The sequence below is a fragment of the Gambusia affinis genome, linkage group LG11, assembly GCF_019740435.1.
Source record: "Gambusia affinis linkage group LG11, SWU_Gaff_1.0, whole genome shotgun sequence".
Classification (NCBI taxonomy): domain Eukaryota; kingdom Metazoa; phylum Chordata; class Actinopteri; order Cyprinodontiformes; family Poeciliidae; genus Gambusia; species Gambusia affinis.
In genome coordinates, this window is record NC_057878.1 from 27,715,485 (window position 1) to 27,730,535 (window position 15,051).

The 15,051-nt window shown below is 37.9% G+C and overlaps 1 protein-coding gene across 4 annotated transcripts in view; it reads left to right on the forward strand.

Annotated features, from left to right (window-relative positions):
* The window catches only part of tmeff2a (transmembrane protein with EGF-like and two follistatin-like domains 2a), a 113,296-nt gene that overhangs the window by 34,778 nt on the left and 63,467 nt on the right, over window positions 1–15,051 (forward strand). For 3 of the 4 annotated variants that reach the window (XM_044131867.1, XM_044131868.1, XM_044131869.1), the window contains exon 3: window positions 12,926–13,055. In XM_044131867.1, the coding sequence (XP_043987802.1) occupies window positions 12,926–13,055 (130 nt within the window). Of the gene's footprint in view, window positions 1–11,965; window positions 12,001–12,925; window positions 13,056–15,051 lie in introns of those variants that run through there. The other variant, XM_044131870.1, reaches the window with a different exon arrangement.

Here is a 15,051-nt window from a genome sequence, read left to right on the forward strand (position 1 = left end):
TTTTTCTAGTAAATCTTTGACTTTTCAAACTCAGAAGTTTCCAAATATTTTTTTCAAGAATATTTCTGAGATGAAACTCAAAATTACTGAGTTTTTCTAATAGATGTTTGACTTGGTAAACACAGAAATTTCCTAATTCTTTCCCAAATTTCTGAGAGGAATTTTTTCTATTCTTGCAAGCCGTAGTTTTTCAGCCTGGTAAAGATGATGCATTCTGTCCTATCAGTAAAGTATGAGGGTCATGTCACAAAGGCTGTCGGTGTAAATCCGTCTGATTTAAGGTTCTGTTTGGGGAAATCTGCCGGATTTCCTGCTTATTCTTCTATTTGTTTTTGAGATAACAAGGCAGAAACACTGAGTCTGACAAATCATCCACTTGATCTCTGTATTTGATTGCTGCTGCTCACTTTGATGCAGAGTGGAAGTGGCTGTTAGAAAACATCAGGTTTTACATTTTTATACAATCAGAAAAGTTCCCAGAAAAGCCTTTTTTGGCTTTTGAAACAAAAATATAGAAAAATAAATTGTTATCAGCACCAGAAAGAAAAGAAAGAATGAAACAAAATGACGTAAATCAACACTGATCACATTCAGGCCATTTTGCAAATATATAAGAGATTTTCTGCAAATATCTTCTACTGCTTTGAATTTAGTGTTACTCCAACGTTGCATCGTTGATGTTCTAATCTCGTGCAGATCTTTGACTCTGTTGTTCAACATTTCACCACTTGAAGGAACTCTGGGACTAATAATAAAGTTAAACATCGTAAACAAATGAAGCATAAAACAATAACATGATTTCTAGACACGTTACAATTAGCAAGATTCAAAAACCTGCTAGCCAGCGATGACTAGCATTGGCTTTAGCTGTCAAGTTGTCAACATGATGTGCTACATCTTAAATATACAGGACAATATAAAAGAACAACAAACACACAGCTTTGCTGCTAATTGTCAACATTACAACAACTAAATAGCAAGGTTAGAGAAAAGTCTTAGTTAAAAAAAATTGGGATTAAAAGGGAAATATTTAAGTTTTGCTAGCTTGACTTTGCTAACGTTAACATGTAGCTGTGCTGTGGAACCTGGTGTGTTTCGGTTCACTTAATTTAAAAAGAAAAAGCCGACCTTAACACCAATTCTGACAGATCATGAGTAGTTCAGGTGTTTATGTTACCACAGCAGTTAGCTTAGCTAATGGCAGCTATAGCTAATCTATCACAGTGATCACTTATTAAATAAACATCAAACCTAAAACATAAAACTGTAACAGACTGAATGTTCTGTTCTTTGTGTGGGAAATGTAGGAGTGTTTTATGGCGTTCCATCCTGATACGTTAGTGGAGCTGTTGTTGTCAGTTGCTATGGCAACGGGTCAGCATGTCGCGTAGCCGACAGGGAGAGAGAAAAAAAGAATACAAGTGGTTTTGAGTTGTTGTTTATTGTGTTATTTTCTGCTTTCTGAGTTTCACTGCACTGAATTAAAACCCAAATCTCCAGGTTCCATTGGATTGTATCGTTTCATTGGATTGTATCGTTCCATTGGATTGTATCGTTCCATTGGATTGTATTGTTTCATTGTATTGTATCGTTCCATTGGATTGTATTGTTCAGACTATGGACGGCAGGTAAAAGAATCGTCATCTTGACCTCCTGGTTGTGTGCATGCGTGAAACTTAATGATGTTAACAATAACATGCGACGTTTCTATAGTAACGTACCAATGCTGACGTTGTAGACAACCGATTTTACAGCTTTAACACCAGTTATTCAGAAGGTTTTAAGATCTACATGTATTTAATTCCTTCATGTTTACATGGATATATTGTGACTTTAGATGGTTTTACACCAGTTTTACATTCATATTAGCAAAAAAATCAACCAAACACTTTGCAGTCTAATGACTGGATGCTTCTTGATTCCATCCAAAATGTCCACATGCTCTTTTATTGCCCTCCTGCCCTCTTACATCTAAGGGGAGATCTTGATCTATATGGTCTCTATTAAATAACCAGGCCAATAAATCCTCCCTCAGTGTGTTGGTACACTTTGGGCCAAGGTTATCTGCTGCTCACAGAGCTCCCTCTCTGCACCCAAGCAGTGAAGAAACTGGTTTAGCATACAGTTTTAGAGATAACTTGAGCGCCAAAGTGTTGGGGGAAAAGGATAAAATGTCAATTAAATGGTTCCATGAAACATTACTTACAGCTGCTGTTTGGGACTTTTTCTCTGCATTTGAACAGCGTAAAAAAAAAGAAAAAATCAGAATTAGCGCTGAACTCAGCCTCTTCTGCTAATTTAATCCAGAAAATCTGTTAAATATTCCCCGTTAATGCCGGCTCAGATTCGCTGCATGCAGGGTTAATTCTACCATATAAATCTGTTAATACTTGGATTTCCAGAGAGCAGCTCAGGGGGTAATGGCAGCTCTTCGCAAAGAAATGATACACTCTTCATTATTACACAAATTAACCATATCATGTAATTATGTGAAATTACAATTACATTATCTCACCTAGTCACTCCTGCTTTCTCAGGAATGAAGACAAAACCACACAAATATGATTTTTCTGTGCATAACTTTTCATTAACCTGCAGGAAAGTGAACACACCAACTTTAAGACTTTATTTTGATTTTTGATTGTGAAACTGACAATTTAAACATCCTGTCCTCCTGAAAGGCCAGATCAGAATATTAAAGTACTTTAACTGGAGTGGACAAATTATGATTTAATAATCTTACACAGAACTGCTCCTATTGTCTGTAATGGCTTCTTCAGAAAGCCAGTCGACACGTTTATTCTCAGCTCCAACGCACATTATTTCAAGTGTCGCTAAAGCAGCAAACAACACCAACACTGAGGGATGAATTTCTGTTGTTCAGAGCCGCCGGTGAGAATAAAAACGCCTCATAAATTATAAACGTTTAATTCGCTAAACTACTGCAGAACGACTGCAAAACACACAGTTTGTCTTACACATTTGAATTAAACAACGTTTAGAATCAAATCCCGTTTTTACTATCCATGACTAAATCTGATGGCGTATCAGAGTCAGTTTAGGAAGAAAAAAAGAGTAAATTTATGACAAAAACTTCAACATTTTCTTGTTTTTATTGAAAATTTCTGAGATCCATCTCAAAAGTTTGGAGTTTTTTTGTTGCAAATTTTCTACTTTTCAAACTCAGGAATTTTCTTATTTTTTAACAGAAAATTTCTGACATGAATCTCAAAATTTCTGAGTTTTTCTTACAATTTTTCAACTTTTCAAACTAATACATTTTATCAGCGAGCTAATGTTTCATTCAAATAGCTAGCTAAACATTTAGCTACCACAGCTAAATATTTTGCTTCAAACTAAAGCTACATGTTTACCTTTAGCTTGAAGCTAACTAATATTTAGTTAGCAAGCTAAATATTTAGCCTCAAAACTAATTATTTAACTGACCTGTAAGCTAAATATTTAGCTTAGTGCTAAATAGCTAGCTAGCTTGGTAAATATTTGTTTGCATTGCTGAATATTGTTCCATTGATATCTGTTGTGTGAGAAGAGCTAGTCGTTATGATGGACTGATCTTTTTCCTGTTTGTCCAGTTTGTTTCCTTGGCGACAGTCATGGAGTTTGTGGAATTTTGTGGCAAAAGTTTGAGAAAGTTTGGTGATTATTTTGTTCCAGAAGTTTAGTATTAGTAGATTAGTGGATGGATTATTTTAGATTTTATTAACTGTATGTTGTTTTTGTTTGGACATGGTTGACGTTGATCATCTTTTTGTCAGTAAATGAATTTCTCCCATTTACTGATTGAAATTTGAAATGCATTGTTGTTTGAATATATTAGTTTATGTAATTTTGCAAATGTTTTTGGTGGCTTTGCTGTCTAATAGTATTTCTTAAGCATGTAAATTTATTCACCTATATTTGTTTTCTTTATATACTCTATACTTGCTGAATTTCCCTGCATGTTGTCTGTTATTCTATCGTTTTATTGCGACAGCCGTAACATTTTGTGTTTTGGTTCAGAGACGCTGAGCATGAAGTCATTGGAAAGTTTGGAGAAGTTTGGAAAATGTTGCGTAAATGTTCTGAAACAAAGCTGGACGTTCTAACTTGGATTCCTGTTATGTTTTGAAGGCTAAAGTTAATTTCTTGGTGATTAAATTAATCATTTAATCCATTTTTCTGTCTTTAAATTTCATCCAAATGAATTCTGATCACAGAATCTGCAAGAATATTTGGGCATAAAGCTTTGGATGTGTTTGATTATTTTTAATAACTCCTGTTTGGTTATTGCAGCGCAGCATTTAAAAGCATTTTTAGATTTCCTGACATTGATTCTGGTTTTCTGCAGTTGAACATTGTTTAGATTTGTTTCATGTTTGTTGCAGAGTAACAAACACACACCTCGGTTTGACTCCTGTGAGCGATTCGTGACTAATTGCTGCTTGGCTGGTTTCTGACTTTCAGTGGGTTGATGATTTTCAGAGTATTAAAGCTGATATTGTGTCATGTTTTGGTCTCTCCTTCCCTCCAGCGATGCGTGAACCTGCCTTCTCTCCCCTCCTTTGTCTCCTGCTCCTGTGTGGTTTGCATTGAGCATCATTACCTTCAGCTATCATCAGTCCTCTTCTCGGTTTCATCCCTCTCTCCTCTGGCTCTCCTTTACCTTTTCGTCCTCCGTGCGTTTTACTCCCGCTCCTCTGCGGATCTTTTCCTCTGTTTTTATGGATCTTCTGCTTCCTTTTTGTATATTTTGACCCACAAACTGTTCTGACAGTGGATGCATCGACAGCTTGCCCTACATGTTTTAGGGTGTTGGTGCGTGTGTGTGTGTGTGTGTGTGTGTGTGTGTGTAGGAGCTAAGAAAATTGAAGCAGTGGAACCTGGATGGAGCGAGTAGAGAGCAGGCAGAACCACAGCGCCCCCTACAGGAGGTTTGCAGAAACTAAACTCTAGTCTGGTGGACTGAGTGGGAGAAAGTAAGAAATAAGAGAAAACGGTTTGTAAATTAAACATAATTTCTTTGAAAATCAGCTGTAAATGGAACAACATTGAACGCCTCGTTGAAAAATGTTCATTCAAAAGAAATGTTCACATAACATATTTTTTATCTATCCCTTTACAAAATGTATTTATTAATAAGTGGACACAAAAATGTACTTTAGCATCCAAGGTGAAGAGAAAGTTAGGACACCCTAACACAGGGGAGTCCAAAGTTTTTGTCCCATGGGCCAAAATCGTCAGGTCTAAATTACATGGATCTAAAACATTGGAACCATTAAAAAATTTAATTAAAGTAGTTATTGGGAAGTCAATTTAAATACTAGGTAAATAATTTTAGATTAGAGTTAAATATTTGACTTTTAACTAAATATTTAGCTAGCTAACTGAATATTTAGCCTCAAACTAAATATTTAGGTAGTTAAGAAAATATTTAATGTAATTGAAATATTTTATGAAATATTACATAAAATATTTCAATTACATGAATATTTAGTGAGCTCTCTGAATAGTTATCCTCAAACTGAATAGTTAGCTAGCTGATTACATGTTTAGTTTGAAGTTATATATTTAGGTTGGAGCTAAATGTTCAGTTAACTAAACATTTGGCTCATCTAACTTGCTAACTTGGAACTACATATTTAGCTCAAAGTTAAGTATTTAGCTTGCTAATACAGTATTTAATTTGAAGCTGATAATTGTTAATGAAAGACTAACATGGTGAAAGTTTAAAGCTCCACATTTTCCTCCTATGAGGCTAAATACTGTTTAACTTAAATAGCTGACAGCCGGTTTCAGTCATTCTGACATTTTGAATATGAAACCACTAACAGACTGTTTAAAAATCCTTGTCCTGATCTGACTTCCTCCTGGTGCTTTAAATCTGGTAGAGACGCCGTCCAGGTTGTCTAGAATATTCTGGGAAAGTCCTGGGCGTGAGCGGCGCCTCAGCCTGCAGGGACATACGGCCGGGCCATATGGCAGCGGCCACCGGCCTCTTTACTCTGTCTGCAGAGGATCAAATTGTTTCACCTTCTGTCTCATCCACCACTTCTCATTATCACCTCTTCATTCTGACGCTTCCTACACAACCATCTCCTCGCTTTGCATCGTCTTGGCGCCTCCGTCTTTTTTTTTTTTCATTTCTATTAAGCCTGACAGTCACCTCGGCTGAGTTGCAACAAAGTGCAAAAGCTGACAAAGTTGATTTTTCTCCAACTGTCGACATCAGATGCTAACGGCGTGGCGGTCCGGCTTCAGTCGGCGGTCCTTCCGCTGACTGAAGGCGACGCGGCTGAAAGAAACCCAAAGTTTTAAATCTGTAATACCAGCTCGCTTTATTTGTTGCTGTCACGTCAGGAGAAGTTGTTACTGAGGGAAATAGCAGTTGGCAGATCAGAGCATTATCTGAAGAATAATGCTACGTATTCCAATACATAGTTCCTACAAACCTTAACTGAAAGTGATCGGCGCAGCGCAAAGCGTAGCAACAAGCAGAAAATATGTGGACACTCTTGACCAAAGTGCGAGAGAAAGATACAAGAACAAAATGGCTACATGTTGATACATTCTCTGTCTCAGCTAGCAGATAAAAGCTAGCTAGTTTTGCTAGTTCAACATTAAGTGCTACAGTAAATATCACTGATTTTAGTGTCACACAGAGGTGAGTAGAGGACTCAAAAACATTTCCTAAAAACCCACCAATTCAATAGGTTTATTTATTTTAAAAAAATCAAAAATACTTTATTGATCCCAAAGGGAAATTAAATGTTGTAGCTCTTAAAATCAAATTCTCCAGAGAGTTATTGTAGATGACACCAATTCACAACAAATGTATCCTCAAGGCACTTTACAAAAAAATTATTTCAATTAAATCAAAACCAATTGTTGTGCGAAGGAGCTCAAATTTTAGCTTTTGAACGGGCAAAGTGTTCAAAAAAGCCCAAATGGGGGGAAAACCTACCCAATCTGGCAACCGGACTGTGTTCCATGTCACATGCTATGTGTGTCACACATTATGTTATATTGGCGGTTGGGAAAATGACACAGTTACGTAAAGAAGCTGTAAAAGGAACACAATGTTTTTCTGTTAATTGCCAAAACTAAGAAAACCAGAAAAGAAGGTCCAAGCGTAACACATTTCACAGGTCAGTGAAATCTTTATTTTTTTATTTTTAAACAAGGTAAATATGTCGAGGAAGTGTAAGTTAGCTTTCCTAGCTTGACTTTGATAACATTAAGTCTGCTGCCCAATTCGGTATGTTTCGGTTAACTCTAAAAAAAAGGCGACCCACAAACTCTGACAGACAGTCAGTAGAGCAGGTGTTTAAATGAGCTAATCAACCGCCGCTAGTGTTCAGACGATCACTTGTTAATAAAAGAAAAATAAACATCAAGCCTGAAAACATGAAAACTGGAACCGATTGAATGTTTTGTTCTTTGTGTGGGAAATATTTAATTTTTAATGTGTGTTTTTCGGTGTTGATAATCCTGATGAGCTGGATTAGCGACTAGCTATCGCTGGCGACGCTTTTGTCATTGGTTGCCATGGAAACGAGTCTGCTTGGAGAAGACACAAAGAGCGGTAAAAACTTGGATACCAGTGTTTTTTAGCGGGTTTTTTTTAGCGTTATTTCCCTTTGCTGTTGCGCACTGCAGCCCTTTTTTATCGTCAAAAACTGAATTAAATGCTTTGTTTGTTAGTAGAAAGTGGGGATTTTCAATATTTCATAAAGTATAGTTGTTAAATTTGAACTTCCTATGACTCCTACAGTGGCAATTATGTAAAATTAAAGGAATTATCAAATATGAAGGAGAAATACATTATGTGCTCCTTTGAATGCTGACAGAAACCAAGCTATTTATGGATTTATATGTAGATACAATACATATTTTCTCAGCTTTATTTTAAGCCATATTTTACAGAAATAAGACAAGAAATAATACCATTGGAACAGTTGGTTTTATATGAACATGATTCAGTGAGTAGTAATGGCGCCTGCAGGTGTAGATCACTAGCCATAGCGGATAACAGGTGCTGTCCTACCCAGTCTTATATGTCTATAGGTCTTCCTTCCTGCTTTTTCTGGAAGAAAGACAGAGGTTGAAGATGTGCCACCCTCTCCTCGGCTTTCCCCTGGGGTCGGAGCCAGATTTTTGAGGGAGATCAAGTGAGGGCTCCAGAGAGTTTTCACAGAAATGAAGGCACTCTTTAAAGACACCCACAGGGTTCTGCTGGGCAGCTTTTGCTTTGTGTTGCATCAGGCCTGGCAGAAAAGCGAGTCCCCAGGTTAAGGACAGCCGGAGAGAGAGGAGGGGGAGCGGGATGAGAGGAGATGGCATCCAAATAAAAAAAATAAAAATAAAAACCCTGAGCCCTGCAGGAAGTTTTCCCAACCACCTTTGTGGCGTTGCCATATTTTCTGTTTCTCCTTTAAGAGGATTTTCTGTCCTTCTCTTTCTTTCAGCGTTCTTTTTCTTTTATGATGGTATTTTTTCCCCTCCTTTTCTTCAGGCGCTGCAGCTCTTTTTCATAGTGTGCCAGGTTTTTGTTGAGCCAGGACTCTGTCTCACGTCTTTATCTTACACTTTTCTCTCCATGTAGGTCTGTTTCTTCCCGTTAGCTCAGTGTCACTCGTCTTCTTTACTCCCAATCATTTCTGCAGACTCTTTTCTGCTTTTTCTCTCTGAATCCTTTGATCGGGAGCCAGAGTTGCTTCTTGTTCTCCTCCCTTCACCGTTTTTGTCTCCTTCCATTTCAGCTCGATTAAAATCTGAAACACATTTCATCGTTTCTTCTGTCCTGAGATCCTGAAATGATATTTTCCTCCTGATTATCAAATCTTTGCTGTGTTTGAAGCAGAATTGGGCACGACGAGCTAAAAAGATAGCTGTGCTAACTCTAAACCACTAATCATAATTGGTAGTTCTGCCAAAGCTGAAATTCTTCACCAATATGACATTTAGCAAACACTAATGCTTAATGCTAGCTGCTCTTGAAAGAATTCAATTTAAATTTATTTTTTACATGTTCTATAAAGTTCTTAGATATCTTGTCTATATCTTGTTCTCTACTGTTTCAAATAAAGTTATTGTGAAAAAATAACGAGCATCAGGAGAGGAAACAGAACTGTAATGTTGTTTTCGCCCATTTCAGAATAAGAGCATTAATATAAACGGCTACTTCTACAAATCTTAAGTCATTAATCAAAACTTCAGCACTAATGTCAAACTTTACTAAAGTAAAGGTTTACAGAACATCCAAGTAAACTAGAGCTTTTGAATTTATCTGGGAAATTAGATGTTTTAAAGGTTAGCAAGAATGCTAAGGGAGGGAGGGAGTAACAGTCAATAGCCAAAATTTCAGCACAGATGTCAAATTTTATTGAACTGAAAGTTTACAAAACAGATATTTAAATTAGCGCCTTTTAAGTTATTTGTTAAAATTAATTTAGGTGAAGCTAAGTGGCTAAATGTTTTAAGTTAGCAAAAACGATAAGCTAAAAATTAGCTCTCTCATTAGCAGATTGTACTAACTGCTAACACGATGCTAGATTAGTTTTAACCTGGCTTAAAAACATTATTTCTTGTAAAATTCCATCTTTATTCTGCTAATGTTATGTCTTGATTGTTTTACATAAAACTGTAACCCTTTTGAAAAATATTTTCTGTCATTTGTAAAAAAAAATCTTTTAGAAAAAGCAAGCAAGGAAAAATAACGATTTAAGATCAGATCTGCTGTGAAAAAAGCTGGTCGTGGTTATTGTACTGTTACATTTGTGAGAAATATTTCTTAAAAAGGTTTTCTCTTAAAAATCAACTATTATTTCAGATGTGAATAATTTCAGGCATAAAGATCCTAAATCCGTTGGTCGTTTTTTCTCCATGTTTGTGAAGTTTCATATTTTTTCAGCAAACGTTTGTCACCGTTTAATAAAGTAACCAGGTATCGTGCAGCGACTCCTCCGACAGCTGGGGCCTCTTCCCAAGGAACTGTGGGTAATATTTTTCCACTGAATAATCACGTTTGTTATTCCAGCGGTGTAGCAGCAGCGAAAAAAAAAAATAAAATCAATATGAAATCAAATGAATATCTCTACTGCCCCAAAAAAAGGGACACAGAGACTGAGTCCTGCAGCGCCATCAGTCATCTGAAAGAGCCAGGCGTGTTCTGCAGCCAGCAAACCGTGTGGGGATATGAATGAGTAATGTTCCTCTGTACCTTAACAGCTATTTTCCTGAGTGCCCTTGAGCAAGTCACTTAACCTCCCACTGCTCCAGTGGAGCAACACGAGCAGATCAGCGGGAGGTGAAAGCTGTTTTTCTGCACAGCTCCGCGGCCGTTCGCAGATCCAAAATACAGAGAATGACAAAAAGCAGAACAAGTTGCTGTTTTTATTCTGTTTAAAAGCTAAAAATTGATTAAGAAGCTGCAAAGCATCCATCCTGGTTCTTTAAAATGGAAGGACTCAGCATTTTAGAGCTGATAGTGAATTAGTTTCCTCCCAGCTGAATGTACACAGAAAACAGAGGATCAACTGTAGAAAACAGCTGCAGGAGGTCATCACTCTAATAGCTTCAAACCTGTTCATTCATCCTTCTCTTCTTTACGTTTTCCCTCCAATCAGCCATGAATTCATCCTTTAACTTCTTCTTTTTAACTCATAATTTTGAACTTATCCCGAGAGATTTCTATTATTGTTTTGTCTTATCTTCTTTTTACAATCTTTCACTACGTTCAGACAGCAGCTCTTAATGATAATATTTTTTTGGATGAATGAATGAATCAATCAAATTTTATTTGTTTAGCACATTTCAGCAGCAAGGCATTTCAAAGTGCTTTACATCAAATCAGACGCAAAAACACAATGCAACATAAAATCAACAATCAAAACACAACATTAAGTCAGATTCCATCAATAAATTTTTAATCGATTCAAATAAAACTCTAAACAGGTGGGTTTTTAGTTGAGATTTAAAGGAAGTCAGTGTTTCAGCTGTTTTACAGTTTTCTGGAAGTTTGTTCCAGATTTTTGGTGCATAGAAGCTGAATGCTGCTTCTCCTCATTTGGTTCTGGTTCTGGGGATGCAGAGCAGAACCAGAACCAGAACCTGAGAGGTCTGGAAGGTTGATACAACAACAGCAGATTTTTAATGAATGAAATCCACAACCGCAGTCAGACTTCTGTGTAAACGGTTTATAACTCCTAATCGAAGAAGAACGTTGACGTCACAGACCAACACAATGTTTATGGAAGTAATATGGCTGGCATTTCAAAGTTTCAAAGTTATCGATTTCAAAGTTATTCAGAGCCTTTGGTGTCGTCACCAAATCATAACAAGATGAGGGAAGTTAATAACTGGAGAGTAACGGTCTTCAGTTCCTGAAGGTTCGTCTGGTTGGATGTGGAGTCGGAACGAAGATCGATGGGATTGTGATGTGACGCGTTCACTGACAGACTGCTTTGTCATAATTAGCATTTTCAGCCGTTGTTTAGATTTACAGCGTCTGACTTCTTCTGGTGTGGAATGACCACGCATGTCACGTCAGACTGCAGACACTTTCTAAACAACCGGATACTATTTCGTTCCACATATGGAAGTGGCTGAAATCTGATTATTTTGTGGTGAAGAAGTTGGAGTTGAGTCACATTTAGCTGCTGTGTAAATGTAGCTTTAGATCTGTGATTTATCTTTTTCCCTTCATTTGTAGTTTTGTTGAGTTTTGTTCATCTCCCCTTTAGTTAGTCTCTTCTTTGGGTGCTTTAACACCAGCCCTGTTTATTCCACTTTAATCTAACTCCAGTCCGTTTGCCTAGAAAGTCCAGTTTGTTTGGGGCGTGTGAATGCTAATGGACCCAAAAAATCAAACTCTGGTCCTCCAGACTACGGGCTGGCTTTGGTTGAAGTGAACTCTGCTTTTGTTTGAATGCATATGTGAACGCCAAGCAGACCAGAGACTGACCAAAACCAGGAAGTGGACTACATCGCAGAGCATTCTGGGTAAATACTTCCAAAACAGATGCATTAGCTTAGCTCTGGAGAGAGAAATTACTCCTGGTCTTTATCCAAAAACAAAAGACAAAATCTGACACTTCATTTTAGTTTCCATTTTGTGAAGACAGAAATTGCGCCCAGCTTCTTCAGGAGGTTTTTGTGTCGTTTTCTTCAGTGGTGGTTGTTGCGGCGCCCCTGCAGGCGAGGGAGGGAACAGGTTCTTCAAAGGGTTTGGTTGGTCTGACTCAGAGCAGAGAGAAAGGGAGCCACAGCAGCTGGAGAAAGAACAGATGCTGAAGTTTAGGTCTTGAATCAAACTGAGTCTGCTGGACTATCAGGTAGCTTATTAGTTTCCCAGCTTGCATTCTGCCACAGCTGTTCCTCATCACATCTGACTGGTTAATTTGGTTCCCCTGTGGTCTCCTCCCCAGCCTCTGGGTTTTATAGTTCAAGTAACAGATTCTCCCGTTAACATGTAACAGAGTTACAGTAACAATGAACGTTGAGACTCCATGAACTAATCTAAAGATGATTCCTCCTTGCTGGCTTCTGTTTTGGTTCATTTACAGCTCAGGAAGTGAACTTTTCTGTTAAATTTTTTACTTTTTTAAAGGTTTTATTGGCTCTAGTGGCCTTTGTTTGATAGTTAATTGACAGAAAAGAGGGTAATGAGAGAAGGGGAAGACATGTGGCAAAGGTCGCCAGGCCGGGAATCAAACCTGTGACAGCCGCGTAGAGGACTAAAGCCTAGTCTGCAGGGTTGCAACCACAACCCTGCGCTACCACAGCACATCCCGACTTGTTTTGTTTTGAAAATACTGAATGTACTAAATGTCAGCTTGTTGGTCAGATTCATTTCATCCTTAGACTAATGAATTCAGGTTTCAGTTTCTGAATGTTTCTTCGTCCTGGTTTTCTCTTTCCTCTGCAGTGCAACAACGACTACGCCCCGGTGTGCGGCTCCAACAACAAGAACTACCAGAACGAGTGTTTCCTCCGCAGAGACGCCTGCAAGCTGCAGTCTGAAGTCCTTATTATGTCAGAGGGAGACTGTCCTGCCGGTACGCGGATTTACATCATAGCACACACACATGAACACACACACAGCTGCAGAGGAGCCTAGAACACTGAGCAAATGCACAAACACGTTTGGGAAGAGTTTATTGTTGTCAGGAGGGAAAGTTCCTGCAGGTATGAAGTGGAAGTATGGAGCAGATCCTAAAATAATAAAGAAATTATAATAGAGCTTTAACTTTGTTTCATGAAGTAGATGCATTAATCTGAGTTGAGATAAATATCGATGCTTCCTGTGATCCTCTCTATCAAGCTGCAGATAAACCTGAGGATCAAACCCTGACTGATATTGACCCACTCTTGTCTTTTTAGTGCTTGCGGGTTTTCAGGTTCTGTTTCTACATCTGCTTTTTGCTCAGATCAATGGCGTTTCCTGACTTGCTCTGATCTTTGATCGACTTTTTCACAACTTAACGCTTTTTTATGCTGGGAAATCCACTGATCCTCATCAAACTGCACTGGAAGCGTTGGGAGAAGTTTCTCTTGCAAAATGTTTTGATCCTAATTTCCTCCATGCTGGTGTTGGTTAGCTGTTGGTTCTGGTTCTTCATGAATCTCCAAGGTTGTTTTGAGGCAAAGTTATCATGGCTGCAACTTTTCTGCTTTTCTCTGGATTAACCTGACCAGTAAAATTAATTTGTTAAAAAAATTGTTTACCTTTCAAACATGGTAAAAAATATCCTCAAAAACAGAAAAAGGGATTTAATCTTTTTTAGAAATATGAATAATCTGGGTGCTGTGGTGGCGCAGGGGTAAAGCACAACCCATGATTTGAGGCCATAGTCCTCGTAGCGGTGGTCGCAGGTTCGATTCCCAGCCTGGCAACATTTGCCACATGTCTTCCCCCTCTCTCATTACCCTATTCTTTAGGTAACTTTAAAAACATTTAGCTAACTCTAGATTCCCCTTAAATTGTCCAGATAAATTCTAAAGCACTAATTCAGCTTTTCTGTAAGCATCTGTGTTGAACTTGAAGTGGTTGAAGTCAATCAGAAGTCATCTGGAACATTCAAATGTGTGAAAAAAAGGAAGTGGGCGGAGCCAAGAGACAGTTAGGGGCGTGGTCAAATGTGGGGAGGACAAGAGGGAATAAGCAGAGTTGCTTAGTTGCTTTATTTAGCAACTTTTTAGATCAATCTAGTGACTTTCTTTCAAACAGTAACAAACGTAGACATATTACTGGAAATATTTATGGCGACAGCAGGAAGCAGCGATTTGTAACCAATAGGAAAATTCAACTGCAGTGGCCTCTGTTCAACCCAAAGAGGGCAGCACTGAGACGACTTTCAGACAAAAATACTGCAGAACTAAACAAATTTACACTAAAATGTCAAAATCAGCACAGAAACATGAAGGTCAAACACTTAAGGACTAATTTAGAGAATTTATTAACCAAAAAGAATTTAATTTATGGTTTAGTTACATTGAAGAAACATTGCTATAGAAATATTGTCCAGATTCTGTACTAATGTGAATCTATCTAATGCATATCATCGTCTTGTGTTTAATTCAACTCTCTGGTTGCATTGTGATCCTCTGTTAGCTGCAGAAAATAGCTAACATTTAATTAGCACAGATTTGTTTTGTTGCAATAAAGGCTGTTTATTTGGGAGACCAACAGAGACTTCATATAATTACACACAGAGTTACTCCAACTGATTCCAGTAATTTATCTATTAAATTTATCCAACAACCTCTTTCTTTATTTGGTCTAACAGCCTTTACTCATTGTGTTTTTATGAGCCGGTTTCATTGATGGCATCACCTGAGCCTCATCTTTCCCCCTGCTGGAAAGACAAAAGACTTGGTGTCATTTTTATACATAATTGGGATTAGAGTTTGCTGATGAAGCTTGGTGTTGAAGTGGCTGAAGCGGCTGTGTGGGCGTCGCAGGTCGGAAAGGTCGCGCTCTCCATTCGCCGTGCTGTGAAGTGCTGCATAAAGAATGCATCACTATTTCTGATCACTCACTGAGCATTCAGC